Genomic DNA, 20,305 nt, shown 5'->3' with positions numbered 1-20,305 from the left:
GAACTTGGAAATGAAAATCTGGAAATGAGCAGATGTGAGCCTCTGTTTAGGGATTTCTTAAAGTGGCTGCAGGTAGAAACGTAGTTTCCAATATCCCAAAAATTAAATAAGAATTCCGTCCAATTAATGCGCTCTGCAATTATTTTACCAAGTATCCGACCACAGCCACTCATGTAATGCAGTTTGATCAGTCACATTCCTGAAGCCCAAGAAACAAACACTAGAATCCTAGTACATATGGAAATGAAAAAGGTTTATGAATGACTTTTTGGAGGGTTACTGTCAAAAATTGAACAACCGATGATGGGCGCATGGGCCTCCAGTGCTCGTGCACCCTCACTCCTTGAGGTTGTCTGGTACACCAGTGACCACAACTTGTAGTTGGAGAAATTACAGCACTTTTTCTTGCTCACACACACAGACACACACGGTCCCCAGCGATCACGTGTTTTGACGTTACATGAGATGGCTAGGGGCCACAGGTGTCACCGAGCCCTGAGGAGAGCAGCTAACAATTGACTCCTCGCGCCAGGCAGATTGTCCCTCTGCGGGCCTCTGTAGTTCACATTACATCACTGACTTCACCCTTGATTAGAAAAAGGCTCCATCTTTCGCAGCTTAGGCAGGATGTGGACATAAAATCCAGCACTGAGCGAAAATCAGGTCCTCCCAGCATCTCCAAGGCCTGCGGTTCCTTGGCCCTGCCAATGAGACAGGGGATCTGAATGGAAAGAACTGGGGCCATTGTGAGGAGGGATTAGTGTGTGAGAGAATATGCACTCATACTTAACGTTAACTTATGAGGCCACACATTTTTATTACACAGCTGTTACCTCACCAACCTCGCCAGTTAGAATGTGAGAAAAATCATGCACAGTCCATTTCTGGAATGGTCATTGTATTCGGAATTGAACATTGACTGTAAATCCTGGAGTCAGGTCAATATTTTGACTAATAGGGCGTTTTAAGGACATTTGAGTAACTTCTCTTGGACTCAAGTGAACTTGAACTCGGAGCTCTGATCTTCAAGGATTTTAAATGAAATGGACTTGGACGGTTTCCGTTATTTTCTTTATCACTTTTTCCTCATAGTCAAAATCAAAGGGAAGAAAGACTTGAGCTGTGTTCCAGTAGTATCAAATAGCTGCCTTCCCTTGCCTCCTCTCCTTCATGACCACTGATCCAAAAGTACCTGAAATGGGAAAGCAATATGATAAAACCTATCCAGTCATTTTACCTATTATTGGTCATGAAGGAAATTATAGTTGGAAAAGGCTCTTGTTTAGAGTATTGGGACGCAGCCTCGGACAAAGTAGTTGCACTCAGATATGATCATTAAACTGAACTCCAGATAAAGTCGGCTAATTTCTGCCCACAGCACAGGTTGCGCTGGCACTAAGCGTATGGAATGCATTCAGGCCCTTTTCAGAACTCCCCATGTGATCCACGGAACCGTAACCTGGCGTGGCAAGCTGTTGGCCAGCTAACTGGCTGAATCCCACCCAATTTAACAGTGCTACATATGGGAGTCATGTGGGAGCATATTAAAATGCTGTTTCTATGCATCCGTTTTTCGCTACTCCCGAAACGAAGGGAGCGGTTGCATTCAGTTTGGAAAAGAAAAAGAATAAAGCTTTGCTCTCTCCTGTTATGAAGGCCTCTTTTGGAGAAAATGGTTCTCACCTGATTATTTGAAAGAATCGAAAAAAAAGCTGCACTTTTTGTATTTTTGGAGAGAACATTCTCGTTTTATTAGCATTCTGACACAGAGTGGAAAATATGCAGGTACCAATAGCAAGCCTAGCTAAGAAAAGTATCTAGAACACTGGGTGCTAAAGAAGCAAAATAACAACGTAACAGCCAAAAAGACTGCTGAAAATTCAAATGAGCGTGACTGAAGCTAGTTCCTACAAGACAGTTACTAAAGCCTAGTAAATGACTGTGTATTTACCTCACATGTAAAAACACAGTCATTTACTAAATCAACAGTCCTAGGGGGAGCATAACTTTGAAAGTTCCTTCTTTTGGTACTGTGCATCACCTACAAATCTAGTTCTTAAATGACTGTATCAGTTTAGATTGATGGATTGTAAATAGAAGCATTAGTACACATCACCTCTCAACACGTTGCTGTGATTGGACTTTTAACACCTGTCTTGTGATTGGCTCACACGGCCTAATCTTGTTTCAGGACTAGGCTGCTTCTTGACAGCTCTAGGAGTCTCTCTCCTCACCCCGCTCTGCTGCTGCAACTCATCTGCTAAATGAGTTTCCTTATGCCCAAGTCTGGCCCGGGAATCCTGCTCTTTAATTGGTTGCCCCCCACCCCCCTCTTTCTTCCCTCTGTGCCTTGGGACGGCTGTAAACTAGTCAGTCTTTTTACAAGGGGAGGTCAGGGGAATGGTCAGTGTCAGCGGGAGACGATGGACCCGCTACTCCTTTCCTCCTCTCTCCTTTTAATACCCCTACTCTCTCCCCTCCACTCACCCTCTTCCCCCACTCCTCCACCTCTGTTTTAACTCCCTACTCTCTCCCCTCCACTCACCCTCTTCCCCCACTCCTCCACCTCTGTTTTAACCCCCTACTCTCTCCCCTCCACTCACCCTCTTCCCCCACTCCTCCACCTCTGTTTTAACCCCCTACCCTCTCCTCTCCCCTCCACTCACCCTCTTCCCCACTCATCCACCTCTGTTTGAACCCCCTACCCTCTCCCCTCCACTCACCTCTTTACCCACTCCTCCACCTCTTTTTTAACCCCCTACTCCTTCCTCTCCCCTCCACTCCCCCTCTTTCCTCACTCCTCCACCTCTTTTTTAACCCCCTACCCTCTCCCCTCCACTCACCTCTTTACCCACTCCTCCACCTCTTTTTTAACCCTCTACTCCTTCCTCTCCCCTCCACTCCCCTCCACTCCCCCTCTTTCCCCACTCCTCCACCTCTTTTTTAACCCCCTACTCCTTCCTCTCCCCTCCACTCCCCCTCTTTCCCCACTCCTCCACCTCTTTTTTAAGCCCCTACTCCTTCCTCTCCCCTCCACTCCCCCTCTTTCCTCACTCCTCCACCTCTTTTTTAACCCTCTAATCCTTCCTCTCCCATCCCCCTCTTTTTCCCTTTCCTCCTCTCTCATTTTGAACCCTATCAGAGAATTAATTAGCAGACGAAGGGTGTCTGGTTCCAGTTTGCAGCCCAGGTGGCTGATGGGAATCCCAGATCCAGCATTCGAATTGATGACAAGGGCCTGTTAGATGAACACAGCCTCAATCTGACCTCTCAGAAAAAAATGTACCACTCTGAAGGTCTGGGAAGGAGAATGGGCTCTCTGGAATTGCAATGGGGGTAACTCATAATGATGAGGTTTTTGTCCTTGATAAACTAGCAATAAACTATTACTACTTACTAAATGGGAGATACATCAACTTTATTTTATTGCATCAACTCCATTTTATTGTATCTTGTCAAGATCAAAAGTACCCTTGAAATCACCCTGAAATGAAAGATGTTTTTAGCTTTTGACAAGTCAAAACATAATTCCTCTGTTGAAAAGTAGTAGCTTTTGAAATGTACCTTTTTCCCTCACTTAGCATCAGACATCAGGAGAGAGTCATCTGCTCTGGTATTGTGCTCAGCACAAACATAAATGTTAAAATCTGTCACCACTGTTATTCAGTTGTCATACCACGTCCAGTCCTCTACTCCAATTGCAAAGGACCACTATGGCTTTCACATGTGTACTGGGTTGTACTTGTCCAAGGTATCATGGGATCTATTAGTTGAGTTTATAGAGGAACTCTATAGCCCCAGAGTTCAAAGACCAAGAGAAAGGCCCAAGAGAATACTGCCATTCAGCTCCTGTGAGTTTTTCTTTTCACCCACATGACCATTCCATTCTGAGGGGAGCTTGCTAAGTGATGCATTTGCGATATATTTCACTCATTGAGATTTCTAATATAATAATGTCTAATCTATTAGCCCTAGAATAAGGTATTTGATAAAAGTGTGAACGCACGCAGTGGGTGGATGTGAACATGAATTTCACTCTCACAAAGAAAGTAGTATGATGTCCCTCTCTCCCCCTTCAGGACTTTGACTAACCATAATCCTTAACCTATGTTAAACATCACGGTCTCTGCCTGTAGCTCAGGACCTGAAGCAAGGATATGCATATTCTTGATACCATTTGAAAGGAAACACTTTCAAAGTGAAACAGTTTGTGGAAATGTTAAATTAACGTAGGAAAATATAACACATTAAATGTGGTAAAAGATAATACAAAGAAAAAGAATGTTTAAAAATAAAACTTTTGTACCATCATCTTTGAAATGCAAGAGAATTATTCCAGCACAGGCGCAATTTAGATTTTGGCCACTAGATGACAGCAGTGTATGTGCAAGGTTTTAGACTGATCCAATGAACCATTGCATTTCTGTTGAAAATTTTGCATCAAGACTGCTCAAATGTGCCTAATTGGTTTATTAATAGATTTTCAAGTTCACAACTGTGCACTCTCCTCAAACAATAGCATGATATTCGTTCACTGTAATAACTACTGTAAATTGGACAATGTAGTTAAAATAACAAGATTGTAAGCTTTCTGCCAATTTCAGATATGTTTATGTCCTGGGAAATGTTCTTGTTACTTACAACCTCATGTTAATCACATTACCCTACGTTAGCTCAACCGTCCCGCGGGGGACCCACTGATCCTATAGAGGTTATTAAATAAAGCCTCATAATAAAAAATCGATACTGAATCTTTCTGCCGTTAGAAATAACCAATTATAGCCATTTGTATTTCTTCAGGGTCCTAATGCACTGGTGACCTACACCATTATCAGCGGTGCCGATGACAGTTTCCGGATCGACCCAGAATCAGGGGACCTGATCGCCACCAAGAGACTGGACCGGGAACGTCGCTCCAAGTACTCCCTGCTGGTCCGAGCTGACGATGGAAAGCAATCCTCAGATATGAGGCTGAACATCACTGTCAGTGACGTCAATGATCACACGCCTAAATTCTCCCGTGGAACGTACTCCTTCGACATTCCCGAGGATATGACATCAGGTAAAAGGCTTAATGTCACATGGCGTTGCTTGTAACTGCCAGGTTATTTCATGCTTACTCAGTGTGAAAGTTCCAAATGAATTTCTGCTAAAGTTTATGCCATTCCACGTGAATGTAGTCTATCTATATCTTTAAGGCTTTTAATGCAGACGTTTTGCTCGTTAGCTAAGTCAACAAAGATTGTAACAGTTTATTTTAAGGGTCCATAATAAACCATTTATAAGGCATTTACAATACATTTTTTTCACTGTTTATGAATCATTATTCCCATATTTGTAAATGTTAGATATTCACATATGTGTATATATAGTTCATTATACATCCTTTGTTGTGTGCTTGTTCTATTATCAAGTACTGAAGGAATGTCTACCAATGCAATACCCATCTTTTTGTGAGAAATTACACTAGTCACTCAAAACATTTAAAGTATTTCTACATTATAAATGGCAATCACTTTAGATTAGGGACTGCAAAAATACTTTAATAATGATTAGTAAATGGTTTATTAATTTTGGGAGTAATTATTAATAAATGGTTAACAGACAATTTATATATTCCTTATAAATGGTTTATTACAAACCATTAAAATAAAGTGTTACTGGGACATTGAATCTGTTCATTAAAAAGTGGTACTTGGAAATATGAAATGTGTTGTATTTTTTTTCTATGGCAGTTGAATGAGTTGGTAGGTAGACGTGAGGGAATCCCAATCCAACAATCCAAAAACCCTCTCAAACCCTCACTGTCTGACTGTCTGCTTCTTGACTTGTCAGGCTCCATTGTGGCGGCAATCCTGGCTAGTGACTCGGACTCGGGGATGAACGGCGAGATCACGTACTCCCTGGAGGAGGACGACGAAGACGAGACCTTCCTGCTCAACCCCGTCACGGGGGTCTTCAACGTCACGCGGCCCCTGGACTATGAATCCCAGCAGTACTACATCCTGACCGGGAGGGCCCAGGACGGCGGTGGTCAGGCCAGTTCAGTCAGGGTTTACTTCAACGTCCTGGACGTCAACGACAACCCTCCCATCTTCAATGCCACCTCCTACAGCACTTCGGTCACCGAGAGCCTCCCCCCTGGCTCCAGTATCATCACTGTAGGGGCCAGTGATGCAGATGACGGTATGTATGTCCCTTCTGTCAGTTGCTGATTTCCATAATAGAATAATCTGCCACACCAATAAACGGATGGTTCATGAAAAATGCAGGTGAACATGGTCAATATAGCATGGCCCATAACTATTGTTCTATGACCTGTAATGATCATGTAGTGAAGGCAGTTAGCTAAACATAATATTAAGCCATATATTTATTTTCCATTTGTCATTCCTGTCACATTGGGATCATGTTGTGAAATACGGTCCACTAGGCTTGAGGTACTTATCAATTTCAGGTGGTTACCTTAGACTGCTTCATGCTGTTATAACAGCTCTGCCATCCCTTTCTGACTGCAATTACCGCTCTGACCATACCAGGCATAATGCTGTTACTGTGACCCACATTCCTGGGGCAGAAGCCTGTCGTGTGTCTCCCAACGTAAAGCTTCTTCTCCTCCACTGTCCACTTGCTCTCATTGACCCTCACTGTCGATAGTCAGTCACTGTTCTCTCTCTGTGATCTCAACGTTCTCACAACGATCTCTCTGTGTTATCTCAATGTTCTCTCAGCGTCCCCCCGTCCCTCCACACTAATCATTATTGGTAGCACTCACAGAAGTTCCTCAACCCTTGACCCCTGTAGACGTGGTTGTAACCTAAGGATAGAAGTAGACTTGGCCTTTTTGAAAAGGGGTTACCTGTGTTCAATAATAACGTCTGGAGTGTGGGAAGTTGCTGGGCCGCTTTCCACATGAATACCCCCATGACTTGAATTACAGACGCAAAATGTAAGATATTCTTCCCCTGGCTCCAGGTGAGGAACAAGGATTAAGCTAGATTTCAAGGTCTAATAGTTTGCATTTGCGCGGTTTCTGCAGTTAGTTATTTCATTGAAATTAGTGTTTCGATTGTGAGGGAAATCCCCAAATTGTAGAATCAGTAAAGGAGGTGATTTTAAGTTGCTGTACGATTTCTCTTTTGAAAAAGATTGATTACCCTGCATAAAGGCATCCTCCGTTTGGAGGAAGAAAGTGGAAGGCTGCTGAGACAGTTGTCTTTGTGAAGACATTAAGGCAATATGTGGAAATGCATGTTGATAGCGAATATAACATTATAATTCAGACATACAGTGTCTAACAGTCATATCTAAACAACCTGGCATCAGTCCAAATTATCTACGCATGATGTGTTTAAGGTACAGTGCAGTATATCACATGACATGTTCTCTGGGATATTTTAAGGTAATCTAATCCTACCCCTTCCAGATGAATACTTCTCGACTTGAAACAGAAAGAGCCATTATACTGTAACTACCCCCTACCATAACAAACAGCTGAAGCAAGCACACAAAGCTTCTTCAGAGCTTCACATTTTCTAGTACAAGCAACTAACGCAAGGTAACCAACTCCAAATCTATTGCTATGGCTTGTCTTCCAGGTCCGAATGCCCAGCTACTCTACTCCATCGCATCGGGAGATCCTCAGAGCCAGTTTGACATTACCAAAGCTGGGGTACTCCAGACCAGAAAGGCCTTGGACCGGGAGGCCCAGTCCTTCTACAACCTGGTGGTCATTGTCCACGACCTGGCCCTCGCCCCCATGACTCGCTACACCAGCACGGCCCAGGTGTCCATCATCCTGTTGGATGTCAACGACTGCCCGCCAACCTTCACCTCCCAGAAGAGGACCTATATCCAGGAGAATACTCCAGTGGACACGGTGGTCTTCACGGCCCAGGCCATTGATGCAGACAGTGGGCCCAACAGCTACGTGGAGTACTCCCTGAAAAGCCCCTTTGGGAACAAGTTCAGCATAGGAACTATCGATGGAGATGTGAGGCTGGTGGGCGAACTGGACCGGGAGGAGATGTCCAATTATACATTGACTTTGGTGGCCAAGGATAAGGGCGAGCCGCCGCTGTCTTCAGCCATGGATGTCACGATGCTGGTGCTGGACGTCAATGATAATACACCCAGTTTCTCGCAGAACATCTACGACATCGAGATTGAGGAGGACACGCTGACGGGCTCCGATGTCATCCAGGTGTTTGCCAGCGACGCTGATGAGGGAACCAACGGGCAGATCCGTTTCTCCATCGCTGGGGGTAACATCAAATCTGATTTCAGGATTGACTCGGTCACCGGATGGATCTCGGTGGCCAAGCAGCTGGACCGAGAGGTGCGGACGTCTTATTCGTTGGTGGTCCAGGCTGCCGACCGCGGAAGCAGCTCGAGGGTGGACCGCGCCACAGTCAACATTGTGCTGTTGGATGTGAACGATTGCCCGCCGGTGTACGAGCTCTCTCCCTACTCTGTGAACGTTCAGGAGAACGCGGGGAGTCTCCCCAGCAACATACTACAGGTCAGTGAGGTCTTTCACTTTGTTAGTCATTCTAGACAATCATGGTCAAACATTATTGACATTTCTGCACTGGGAATTTAAGTCTCATAAACAAAGCACCAATTCATATGCCAAGCTTTAGACCTTCAACAAGCTAATGGCTTAACTTAATTTCTAGGAATATTAAGCCATTAAGTATGTATGGTATCAGTTTACAAACTTTACATACCGTACATACTTGCGGAGTGGCAGGTAGCCTAGTGGTTAGAGCGTTGGACTAGAAACCGAAAGGTTACAGATCAAATCCCCGAGCTGACAAGGTAAAAATCTGTCGTTCTGCCCTTGAACAAGGCAGTTAACCCACTGTTCCTAGGCCGTCATTAAAAATAAGAAATTGTTCTTAACGGACTTTCCTAGTTAAATAAATAATAAATAAATAAAAAAACATCAAGCATGGTGGTCTTGATTTTGCGAATTAGCATAGAAAATAGGCAATTAAAAAGATAAAGAATGATAGCAATGAGTACTGCTTGTTTCACTCTTTTTTAGATAAAAAAATATTTATTTTGAAAATGTCTTTGAGGTATTACAATCCAAAGTATCAAATTGAAGTGAATGAGAAAGGACCTCTCTACTGCAGCGAGCAGACACACATAGAACCTGTCTCCACTGCAGAGCAGACACACAAAGGACCTGTCTCCACTGTAGATCTGTCACACCTGCTCCTGCTCTCCCTCCGTGGCGCTCGTTGGCGCAGGGCTACCCTGTATTATGCACTCCTGCCACCATCATTACGCACACCAGCTTCCCTCGTCACGCGCATCAGCGATTCATTGCACTCACCTGGACTCAATCACCTGTCTTATTTCGTCAGGCTCCCACGCCTCGACTGGATTGTCAGGCTCCCGTGCCTCAGCCGGTACGCCAGGCTCCTACGTGTCTGCTGGTTCGTCGGGTTTCTACGCCCCAGCCGGCTGGTCCAGTGCCTATGCCTCGGCAGGCCCGTCAGGCTAGTCCAGGTGGGACGCCGGGTGGCGCTGGTACTGTCACGCCTGCTCCCGCTCTCCCTCCCTGGCGCTCGAGGGCGCTGGACTGCCCTGCATTACGCATTCCTGTCACCATCATTACGCACACCTGCTTCCCTCATCACGCCCATCAGCGATTCAGTGCACTCACCTGGACTCAATCTCCTGTGTTATTTCCTTCCCTATATCTGTCTATTCCTCAGCTCTGTTCCCCGCTTCAGCATTGATTGTCGTTTGCCTTTGTATTACCCGGTTCAGATGCTGTTCCTGTCCTGTTCCATGTCTGTGCTAAATTAAATGTTCAACTCTCCGTTCCTGCTTCTCATCTCCAGCTTCAGTTCTTACAAGATCAGACACACAAAATACCTGTCTCCACTGCAGAGCAAATACACAAAGAACCTGTCTCCACTGCAGACACACAAAGAACTTGTCTCCCCTGTGGAGTAGACACACAAAGGACCTATCTCCACTGCAGATCAGACACACAAAGGACCTGTCTCCAATGCAGAGAAAACACACAAAGGACCTGTCTCTACTGCAGACACACAAAGAACTTGTCTCCCCTGTGGAGTAGACACACAAAGGACCTATCTCCACTGCAGATCAGACACACAAAGGACCTGTCTCCAATGCAGAGAAAACACACAAAGGACCTGTCTCTACTGCAGCATGCAGACACACAAAGGACCTGTCTCCACTGCAAAGAAAACACACAAAGGACCTGTCTCCAATGCAGAGCAAAAACACAAAGGACCTGTCTCCACTGCAGAGCAAAACCACAAAGGACCTGTCTCCACTGTAGACACAGAAATGACCAGTCTCCAATGCAGAGCAAAAACACAAAGGACCTGTCTCCACTGCAGAGCAAAACCACAAAGGACCTGTCTCCACTGTAGACACAGAAATGACCTGTCTCCACTGCAGACACATAAATGACCTGTCTCCACTGCAGACACAGAAATGACCTGTCTCCACTGCAGAGCAAAAACACAAAGGACCTGTCTCCACTGCAGAGCAAAAACACAAAGGACCTGTCTCCACTGCAGAGCAAAAACACAAAGGACCTGTCTCCACTGCAGCGAGCAGACACACAAGGACCTGTCTCCACTGCAGCGAGCAGACACTCAAAGGACCTGTCTCACTGCAGCGAGCAGACATACAAAGGACCTGTCTCCACTGCAGCGGGCAGACACACAAGGACCTGTCTCCACTGCAGCGAGCAGACACACAAGGAACCTCTCTCACTGCAGTGAGCAGACACACAAAGGACCTGTCTCCACTGCAGCGAGCAGACACACAAAGGACCTGTCTCCACTGCAGCGAGCAGACACACAAAGGACCTGTCTCCACTGCAGCGAGCAGACACACAAAGGACCTGTCTCCACTGCAGATCAGACACACAAAGGACCTGTCTCCAATGCAGAGAAAACACACAAAGGACCTGTCTCTACTGCAGCATGCAGACACACAAAGGACCTGTCTCCACTGCAAAGAAAACACACAAAGGACCTGTCTCCAATGCAGAGCAAAAACACAAAGGACCTGTCTCCACTGCAGAGCAAAACCACAAAGGACCTGTCTCCACTGTAGACACAGAAATGACCTGTCTCCAATGCAGAGCAAAAACACAAAGGACCTGTCTCCACTGCAGAGCAAAACCACAAAGGACCTGTCTCCACTGTAGACACAGAAATGACCTGTCTCCACTGCAGACACAGAAATGACCTGTCTCCACTGCAGACACAGAAATGACCTGTCTCCACTGCAGAGCAAAAACACAAAGGACCTGTCTCCACTGCAGAGCAAAAACACAAAGGACCTGTCTCCACTGCAGACACAGAAATGACCTGTCTCCACTCCAGACACACAAAGGACCTGTCTCCACTGCAGAGCAAACACACAAAGGACCTGTCTCCACTGCAGAGCAAAAACACAAAGGACCTGTCTCCACTGCAGAGCAAAAACACAAAGGACCTGTCTCCACTGCAGCGAGCAGACACACAAGGACCTGTCTCCACTGCAGCGAGCAGACACTCAAAGGACCTGTCTCACTGCAGCGGGCAGACACACAAGGACCTGTCTCCACTGCAGCGAGCAGACACACAAGGAACCTCTCTCACTGCAGTGAGCAGACACACAAAGGACCTGTCTCCACTGCAGCGAGCAGACACACAAAGGACCTGTCTCCACTGCAGCGAGCAGACACACAAAGGACCTGTCTCCACTGCAGCGAGCAGACACACAAAGGACCTGTCTCCACTGCAGCGAGCAGACACACAAAGAACCTGTCTCACTGCAGTGAGGAGACATACAAAGGACCTGTCTCCACTGCAGCGGGCAGACATACAAAGGACCTTTCTCCACTGCAGCGAGCAGACATACAAAGGACCTGCCTCCACTGCAGCGGGCAGACATACAAAGGACCTGTCTCCACTGCAGCGAGCAGACATACAAAGGACCTGTCTCCACTGCAGCGAGGAGACATACAAAGGACCTGTCTCCACTGCAGCGAAGAGACATACAAAGGACCTGTCTCCACTGCAGCGGGCAGACATACAAAGGACCTGTCTCCACTGCAGCGAGCAGACACACAAAGGACCTGTCTCCACTGAGGTGAGCAGACACACAAAGGACATGTCTCCACTGCGGTTAGCAGACACACAAATGACCTGTCTCCACTGCGGTGAGCAGACATACAAAGAACCTGTCTCACTGCAGTGAGCAGACACACAAAGGACCTGTCTCCACTGCGGTGAGCAGACACACACAGTGCAGCTTGTCTGTATACTGTTCCTACAAGGAAATTATTTTGCAGCTGTGTGGATACGGCTCCAGCGGCAGTGGGTCGCCACACAAGAACATGTCCCTGTGCCAACCTGATTTGGCCCTCTATCTGTGCCCCGGCGGGCATTAAAGACAGAGCCCATAATGCACTGGCACCAGTGGTGTAAAGTACTTAAGTAGATATACTTTAAAGCACTACTTAAGTCGTTTTTTGGGGTATCTGTACTTTACTTTACTATTTATATTTCTGCCAACTTTTACTTCACTACATTCCTAAAGAAAATAATGTATTTTTTACTACATACATTTCCCTGACACCAAAAAGTACTCATTACATTTTGATACAAAAATTGTCAAATTCACACACTTAATAACATCCCTGGTCATCCCTACTAGATCTGATCTGGCGGAATAAACACAAATGCTTCATTTGTGAATTATTTCTGAGTGCTAGAGTGTGACTCTGGTTATCCGTCAATAAAAAAATGTAATGAAAATTGTGTCGTATGGTTTGCTTAATTTAAGAAATGTTAAATGGTTTACACTTTTAGTTTTGATACTTAAGAACATTTTGGCAATTCCATGTACTTTTGTTACTTAAGTATATTTAAAACCAAATATTTCTAGATTTTCACTCAAGTAGTATTTTACTGGGTGACTTTTACTTGAGTCACTTTTACTTGAGTCATTTTCTATTAAGGTATCTTTACTTTTACTCAAGTATAACAATTTTTTTTTTTTTACACCACTGACTGGCACTCTCAAATTAGTCCTTTTGGTCTGAAAATGTATGCCCAACCTTACAGCATCTGGAGAGGAGGTTGGAAAAGACCAATATCATACCTGACATTTTTTTGCCATATTTTCAGTAATGTCTGTCCTCCCAGACAGATGTTACAGTCTTACATTTTTCTGATCTCTGAGAAAATCTATTTTTATTGTGTCCATATTAGGATAGCCTCAGAGTCATAAGTAGTGCTTCACTCTGACTTATCCGTCTCATCTTTGCTCTCTAGGTTATTGCCAGGGATGATGATCTGGGTTCCAATGGCCAGCTGAGTTACATGCTGAGCGGTGGGAACGAAGAAGGAGCCTTCAGTCTGTCGTCCAATGGTCAGCTGATCCTCACCCAGACCATGGACCGCGAGGCTCAGGGGAACTACACCCTCGTCATCACGGCAACCGACTCCGGTAAGAACAGCTGAGAGCGGTCAATTTATAATCTTCAAGTGTTTCTAGCATTTTGACACGACAGCATGAAGATGGACAGCGACTGTTTTATTACGTGTTGTCGTCCATTGGTGTTCGAAGTGGCACACCTGTGTCTACCATATTCGACATGTTCAACTTAGTGTCTATCATCTCCTTGAAAAGAGAGATAATATCTGGCGAAGGAAGAGCGATGCTCCGTAGGATGCGTCTGTGTTACATCACATGGACATAGACCCAAGTATCTTAACACAAAGCAACTATTTCAACAAATCATGGAGTTCATTCTTATTTCACACTGTAAGCTATGCATTGTTTTGTCATGCAAATGTCAATATAGGGATATCATTTTTGACGATAAATCGTAGTTTCGACAGCTAGTTGTCTGTACCTGCACCGAAACTCCAGTGTTTTTCTTTCATCGCTTGTTCTCCAGCTTCTTTTTAAATAGGGAGCCAATTTGTTTCCAGCACTTTTATTTCCATGACTGATCAAAACTAATTGTCTCATGCTCTCTCTTGACTCTCTGCAGCAGACATATGGTGAGCAATACATCAAATCGCAATAAAATGGAACATCGAATCGCAATAAAATTACTGTATCGAATCGCAATACATACAGAATCACAATACATATCGTACCGGCACCTAGGTATGATGATAATATGATATTGTAAGGTCCCGGGTAATTCCCAGCACTAAGGCTTTTTAAGTATATCCCAGGAAACCTTGTTGCAGCATTTCATAGGGTCCTTCTCTGTTTGTTTGGATACAGTGGTGAAGCTTGTTTTATCCAGATAAAAGGTTAGGTTGTTATTCCATAGAGGTCAGTAAACATGCAGTTAAGCGAGTACATGCGTATCCTCGTCCCAGCCAAATCACATGGTATGTAAGTTAAGTATATGTTTCTTTGGTCTACTCTGGCATGGCTGTCATGGTGAAAGGGTGGTTCTGTTTAATTCCTGGACTGACCATGTGACCAGTAGTAATGATGGGTATTTTTGACTTGGCATTGACTTTGGTGAGAAATTTTACAGTAAAGAGATTCACTCTCTGTAGTGTGCTATAATGTTGGCTAGTGTGCATTAGGATAATGGATTATAGTCGGGGCTTCCCTCTTTGCAATGTCTCAAAGGTGTATTGTGTCAGACCCTGGGTGGCATCTTGCCCCAGTGTTTGTTTTGGACATGTGCAAAGGATTTAAAGGCACAATCTATAACTTTAATATCCAGTCAAAAGTACTGCCTCTGCACTTGCCTTTTAAAACTATGGCAGTGACAAAGCCATGAAATGTGACACAACTATACTTATTTTGTTTGATTTATTACTTACAATAGGCTCAAATTCAGAGATTCAGATCATGATTAACTACACCATTCTAAACCAATTATGACAATTATTGTGTTCCTTTTGATATCTGCTCCAAAAGTATGCCATTGCTTGAAGCCCTGTCAACAAATGCAAAATATTTTGATAGAACATTTTGCAAGTTTTACCAATGAAAATGCAAAAAGAGGGATTTGAGTAGAAAATTGAAAAACCCATGATCGTAGTACAGTCAGAATTACCCTGTTGAGGCTGAGGCTAAGACAGGGAGGGAAATGGTTACCCCATTTACTATCTGGCAGGACATCTTTAAGGTAGATGTTGAATATGTTCATTTTAACTATTTGTTTACTGCAAGACCACTTCTCAAAAAGTTAATTACAGTAGTTTTGGAAAGTGTTTTAATTGCAGAATTCAGAACGAGCTGTCGTGTCTAATTGATGATTCCTTTGGGTGACATAAAGTAGGCCTATGATTAGTTATGTGTAGTTAAAATATGGTTGATGTGTGGATCATGGAAGGAATTCCACTTCAGGGTTTGTTTTGCTCCTCTGTCTTGTGGCTGACACTCTTTCAGAGTCTGTCTGAGGGTTTCAACGAAGGTAAACTCATTAAACCGGTGGCTGAGTGGAATTTCAGGGCCAGCTCTGTTGAGTGGAATCTGTCATGAAATGTATGGAAACAGAAGAGCTCTCTGGTCCTGGTTCTCATAATGCTTTCTGGCTGGGGAACAGGGAGTTTGGCACACTCCTGTCAATGTTTGGAACTCTGCGCTCTGGCCCGAAATGTGGCACAAATACAAGCTGCATAAAGGTGTTTTACAAGGAGGCTTGTTGAAGGGAAACTTGAAGATCAGATCCCCTTGCAGTGGAAAGTTGTTGGCATAATTTCTGAGGGAAAAGTGTGACCAAGAGAGAAAGATAACGGGACTGTGGAGTCCCAGGCAACTGTAATAGCTATATGGGGTTTAACATCAAACATCTGGCATCAACTGAAGGAAAATCAGATTTGTAGCCCACTGCCTAGCCACGTACCAGTACAAGTTAACCCCCTCATAGAAAAATGTAGGACAATAAAAAATATGAACACATACACACACATACAATAGACATTGGACACACACACACGCTACAATATGTTGGCAATGAGTGATACTGGAACTGTTTTACTCAACCACCACAGTTTGAAAAAACACATTTTCTGTATGACATATTGGTAAGTTATAGTAGCAGCTAACCTTGAGTATGCATCGTTAACTTTCACAGAGTTGCTTCTCACCAAAACAGGAATTTTAGATGTTAGTCCATATGTTTACAGTGCAGTTCATGTATTAACTCAGATTGTTTTGATTGTTTTACATTTACAGTAACACTAGCAGAAGTTCTAAAGTGTTGTGAAGAAGAGAAAAGAAAACACTGATGTGGTTTACTGGTGAACCTTATGTTCTTTCCTTACAGTGGGGATTTAAATGATGGGGGGAGAAGTGTTATAGTGTGGACACTATATAATTACATTGAATATGTATTGTACTTACCTGCAGTATAGTAGGATTGCTATTCATGTGTGCATGGTTATTATTGGCATTGACCGTGATGAGGTCATCACCCGGAGACAGATCTGTACAAGGCGACTCTATCACATGTTGAGTTCGCTGTATCACTTTGCTGTGTTTGTACCGTTTGTACATGGCTGTACACCTTTTATTTCTTAGGTTGGAAATAATGAAAAGTAATATAGAAATGCATGTGGACATTCCTTGTCAAGTTACTACACTAACTGTTGATGCAACCTGAAGGCATTATACCTGCATTCATTTAGGCTGTCTTGGGAGCCACTCTCTGTTGTGAATGCTTATAGCACAATTATAATGCACGATAGACGACTGACTTTGTGTGATGCTAGATGACATTGAACGTTAACAGGTTGTGCTCACTCTCATACTGTAGAATGTCTCCATTGTCTAGGTCACGTGCGTGTGGTGAGAACGTCTCCGGAGGAACATTGACATGCACCACGTTTGGTCCCATTTATTAAAGAGGAGGACACAGTAAATCCCCCAGCCCATGCCTATGGCGGCGCTTACCATCGCATAGAAATCCCCTCTTTCACATCTCGCCATAGGGCCAAAGTGTGTGTACTTTCTCCCTTTCAGGTCTAAACGACCGCTTAGCAGATAAAGGATTGCAAGGAACGTCCCATTTGAATGCAGGATCTTTTATGAATCTGGTCTGAAAAGCTCCTAGGTTTCTTAAGTATTTCCAGCGTAGGATTTATCCCTGTTAGGAATGAATGGTTTGGTCATCTTAAAGATGATCTTTGTCTTGGATTATAACTATTGCTTTTTAAAGAGGTTTTTGAGAGATGTCTCACCTCGCCCCTACTGTGCTTTAGTACTTAGCTCAGTAGAATGATTTCAATGGAAAGTGAAGCTAACAAAGTTTGGAGAATTACTGATACGTGTTGTAAAAGCATAGATGGGACCTTGCCAAATCATTGTCCAAAGCCACAATAAATATTTAATGGGGTCCATTTCTGAAGTCCTCTCCAAGGCAGTCTAGTGGCAACACAAGACGAGGCCAAATAAAATATCAGGTTCCTCAAATGAACTTTAACAGACCTGTAACATTCTAGATCAACTCTTAAAAACCGGCGCAGTAACAATGTGGTCTTGCAGGACGTTTTATTTTCCTATGCCTCTTTTTCCACTCCTGGTTTCTGGTCCGCTTAACAATTGCGGGAACATAATGTTTGTGTAAATAGCTTTAGTGTCTAATAAGTGTTTTAAAGAGGTGGCGTGGGTTGGATGATTAGTGCTTTGCGGCAGCCAGGAGATCCACGTTTTAAAAACCGTGGCTCTCTGTGACTCTGATGCGGTCTTCTCAACCATGATCACGCCACTAACACACAACACAGTTCATCTCAAATAGGCGATTTTCCGCCACAATAATTCCAATAGTGTCTTCTAAGTCGTACTCCATGGGCATTGAAAACCAACGGCATAGACGACTCTTCAGTTGTTACTCTTTTTCACTTTTGGAAACAGCAGAAAAACATGTCATTTAAAAGACCTGTGGGCCTACTGGGCGACAACAATGTCAAAACCATTGAACAGTTCAGCAAATGAAAAGCGTCATGGTAATAAAAGCACAAGAGGCAAATCACTTCATAAACTCCCAGTACGTGTCCTGCAGTAGGAGAAAATGGCAGTTTGTCTATGAATGGACTTTTCCTGTCTGTCTGCAAACCGCCAACCCCTATTCATAACATAATGGGGGAAAAATATGTCTAACCATTCAGATACAGCACTCCATAAATAACTGAAAGCTCTGTAACATTCCAGGTATCATTTGATGAATACTTCTGAGATTGCTGTATTATTAGAAATAGGGTTTTGAAACGGGGAGTGGTCTGTTGTGTATAGCTGGGAATATCCTTTTATATTATCTCGCTCATTAAGTGTGAGAAAAAGCCCTGTTTACTTTGTTACATTTGGCAAACCCAGCAGTGAGATAGCTCGCACCCGACAAACACAGCTTCACCATCCCCATTCAGGCGTGTTGGAGCGGGCACATTAAAAGGAGCTTTGGTCGCAAAGCAACAGGTTCTCAGGAAGAGAAAAATGTCAATGTCGGGCGAGATGGCGGCCAATTCACTGTGAGTAATGATGTGTTTTATTTATGCCTTCCCAAAAGAACACAATCTAGCCGCTGTCCATAAAGCGTAATTAACAGTTTAGCCTTAAACTCCCAGCTACAGATGGCTGTCAGATAAATGTACACATCCATCCTTCTTCCTAAGTCAACCTGTCTGGTTCTTCCAACTTTAATGAACCCTAGAGTTTGGACAACGATGCTATTGTTCTGATGAACCAGGGTGTTCAATGAGAGATCACTCAATGATTTTGAAGGCAGAGATTATCCCCAGAGTCAGTAAGACACCCAAACCCAGCTCTTACCACTGCTCAGACTGGCCAATCCCTGGAGGACACAACAACCTTCCTCAGGGGGGTGCAGCCATTTCCTGCAAGTCAACTCCCTGCACAGATCTCAGTGTGTGGCATATGCTCACCAACCAGCTTCAGATAGTTTAATTGTAATTATATGTCTTTTGTACCCCCCCCAGCTCTGAAAGGATGGCCCATGCCACCTTTTACAGGGCCAATGTGATTTGTCCTCTGGTAATGTACACTAATAAGGTGCTTAGACTCGGCCATATGTTTATGCTAGACAATGCTTACTGGGGAGGGCTTAAGGCCGGCTTACAGGGAAAGCTGTCAGTGTGTGTTTAAGCCAGAGCAGGCAACGCAGATGGAACACAGCACTCCCAGTGAGTCTTCAGGGCTTGTTATTTTGGACGCTGACACTTAGGGTTATTTAGGGTTCTCCCATTCGCTCATTTGATCCCACCAATAACAAACATTTTAGGCGCATAGGCTTAAATGCAATAATTGCATATTAGGAAGGAATTGAACATTGTTCTTCTCACGACCACTCCAGTCTCTTCGGTATAATTTAGAAATATCAAATACAGTTATGTTTTGGTCTCAGCTGGCCAAATTGTCATTGAGCGAGCCTAGGGGGAATGAATCATGCTTAAATTGGTATTGCTTTTCTGATTGAATTAAGGTGGTGAGGGATCCTCATCCTGCGTTAGTGCTTAAAGTATTTATCTGAGGTGTTGTGTCTCTGCGTGTGAAATGGGCTGTGATGACTCAATGTCTCTATCATTGTCTTATTTCTCCCGTACTGTAATGGCTGCCGATGAAATCTATCCGAATACCATCAGCCTGTAGTCTTGGAAATAAAAAGTGAACTGTGGAGACAGGTCTCTAGTCAGGGCTTAGCTTGGGCTTAGCATGTAGCAACACTATTGCACAGCTTGCTGACACCACTAGGAGTCTCGGGGCAATCCTTGTCTTGGAAACAAGGTACCATGAGATAAAATATTTTTTGATTGAAAGAGCACATTTCTTGTGACCAAACCCCATTTCTTCATGTTGTAATCTCCAAGACATATTTTTATTAAATATATACACTTTATATATACATGTCGCCAAACATTGAGTGGTGTTTGCTGGCAAAACATTTTAGAATCACAGCAAAGTCCCCCAAGTATTATATACAATGTGTCTCCCAAAGATGTGAGCAGTGTTGTTGATATGTCCCGGTGTGAGGTAAATACTGATCTATAAAAGTGTAATCATCAAGACAGGATTGTCAGGTCAGAGCAGCTTTCCTACACTCTTAGAAAAAAGGGTTCCAAAAGGGTTCTTCGGCTGTCCCCATAGGACAATCCTTTTTGGTTCCAGGTTGAACCCTTTTGGGTTCGATGTAGAACCCTTTGTAGAAAGGATTCTGCATTGAACCCAAAAGGGTTCTACCTGGAACCAAAAAGGATTCTTCAAAGGGTTATCCTATTGGCTAACCCGAAGAACCCTTCAAGATTCTAGATAGCAATTTTTT

The 20,305-nt window shown here is 43.9% G+C and overlaps 1 protein-coding gene across 1 annotated transcript in view; it reads left to right on the top strand.

Moving 5' to 3' along the window:
* Positions 1-20,305, top strand: part of LOC139366330 (protocadherin Fat 4-like) — a 101,691-nt gene that overhangs the window by 59,182 nt on the left and 22,204 nt on the right. Inside the window, exons 3-6 of the mRNA XM_071103692.1 lie at positions 4,801-5,062; positions 5,836-6,186; positions 7,599-8,521; positions 13,326-13,500. Of these exons, the coding sequence (XP_070959793.1) occupies positions 4,801-5,062; positions 5,836-6,186; positions 7,599-8,521; positions 13,326-13,500 (1,711 nt within the window). The remainder of the gene's footprint in view (positions 1-4,800; positions 5,063-5,835; positions 6,187-7,598; positions 8,522-13,325; positions 13,501-20,305) is intronic.

The sequence above is a fragment of the Oncorhynchus clarkii genome, chromosome 14 (assembly GCF_045791955.1).
Source record: "Oncorhynchus clarkii lewisi isolate Uvic-CL-2024 chromosome 14, UVic_Ocla_1.0, whole genome shotgun sequence".
NCBI lineage: Eukaryota > Metazoa > Chordata > Actinopteri > Salmoniformes > Salmonidae > Oncorhynchus > Oncorhynchus clarkii.
Note: the sequence above shows the minus strand (reverse complement) of the source record. Positions and strands in the feature narration are given on the sequence as shown.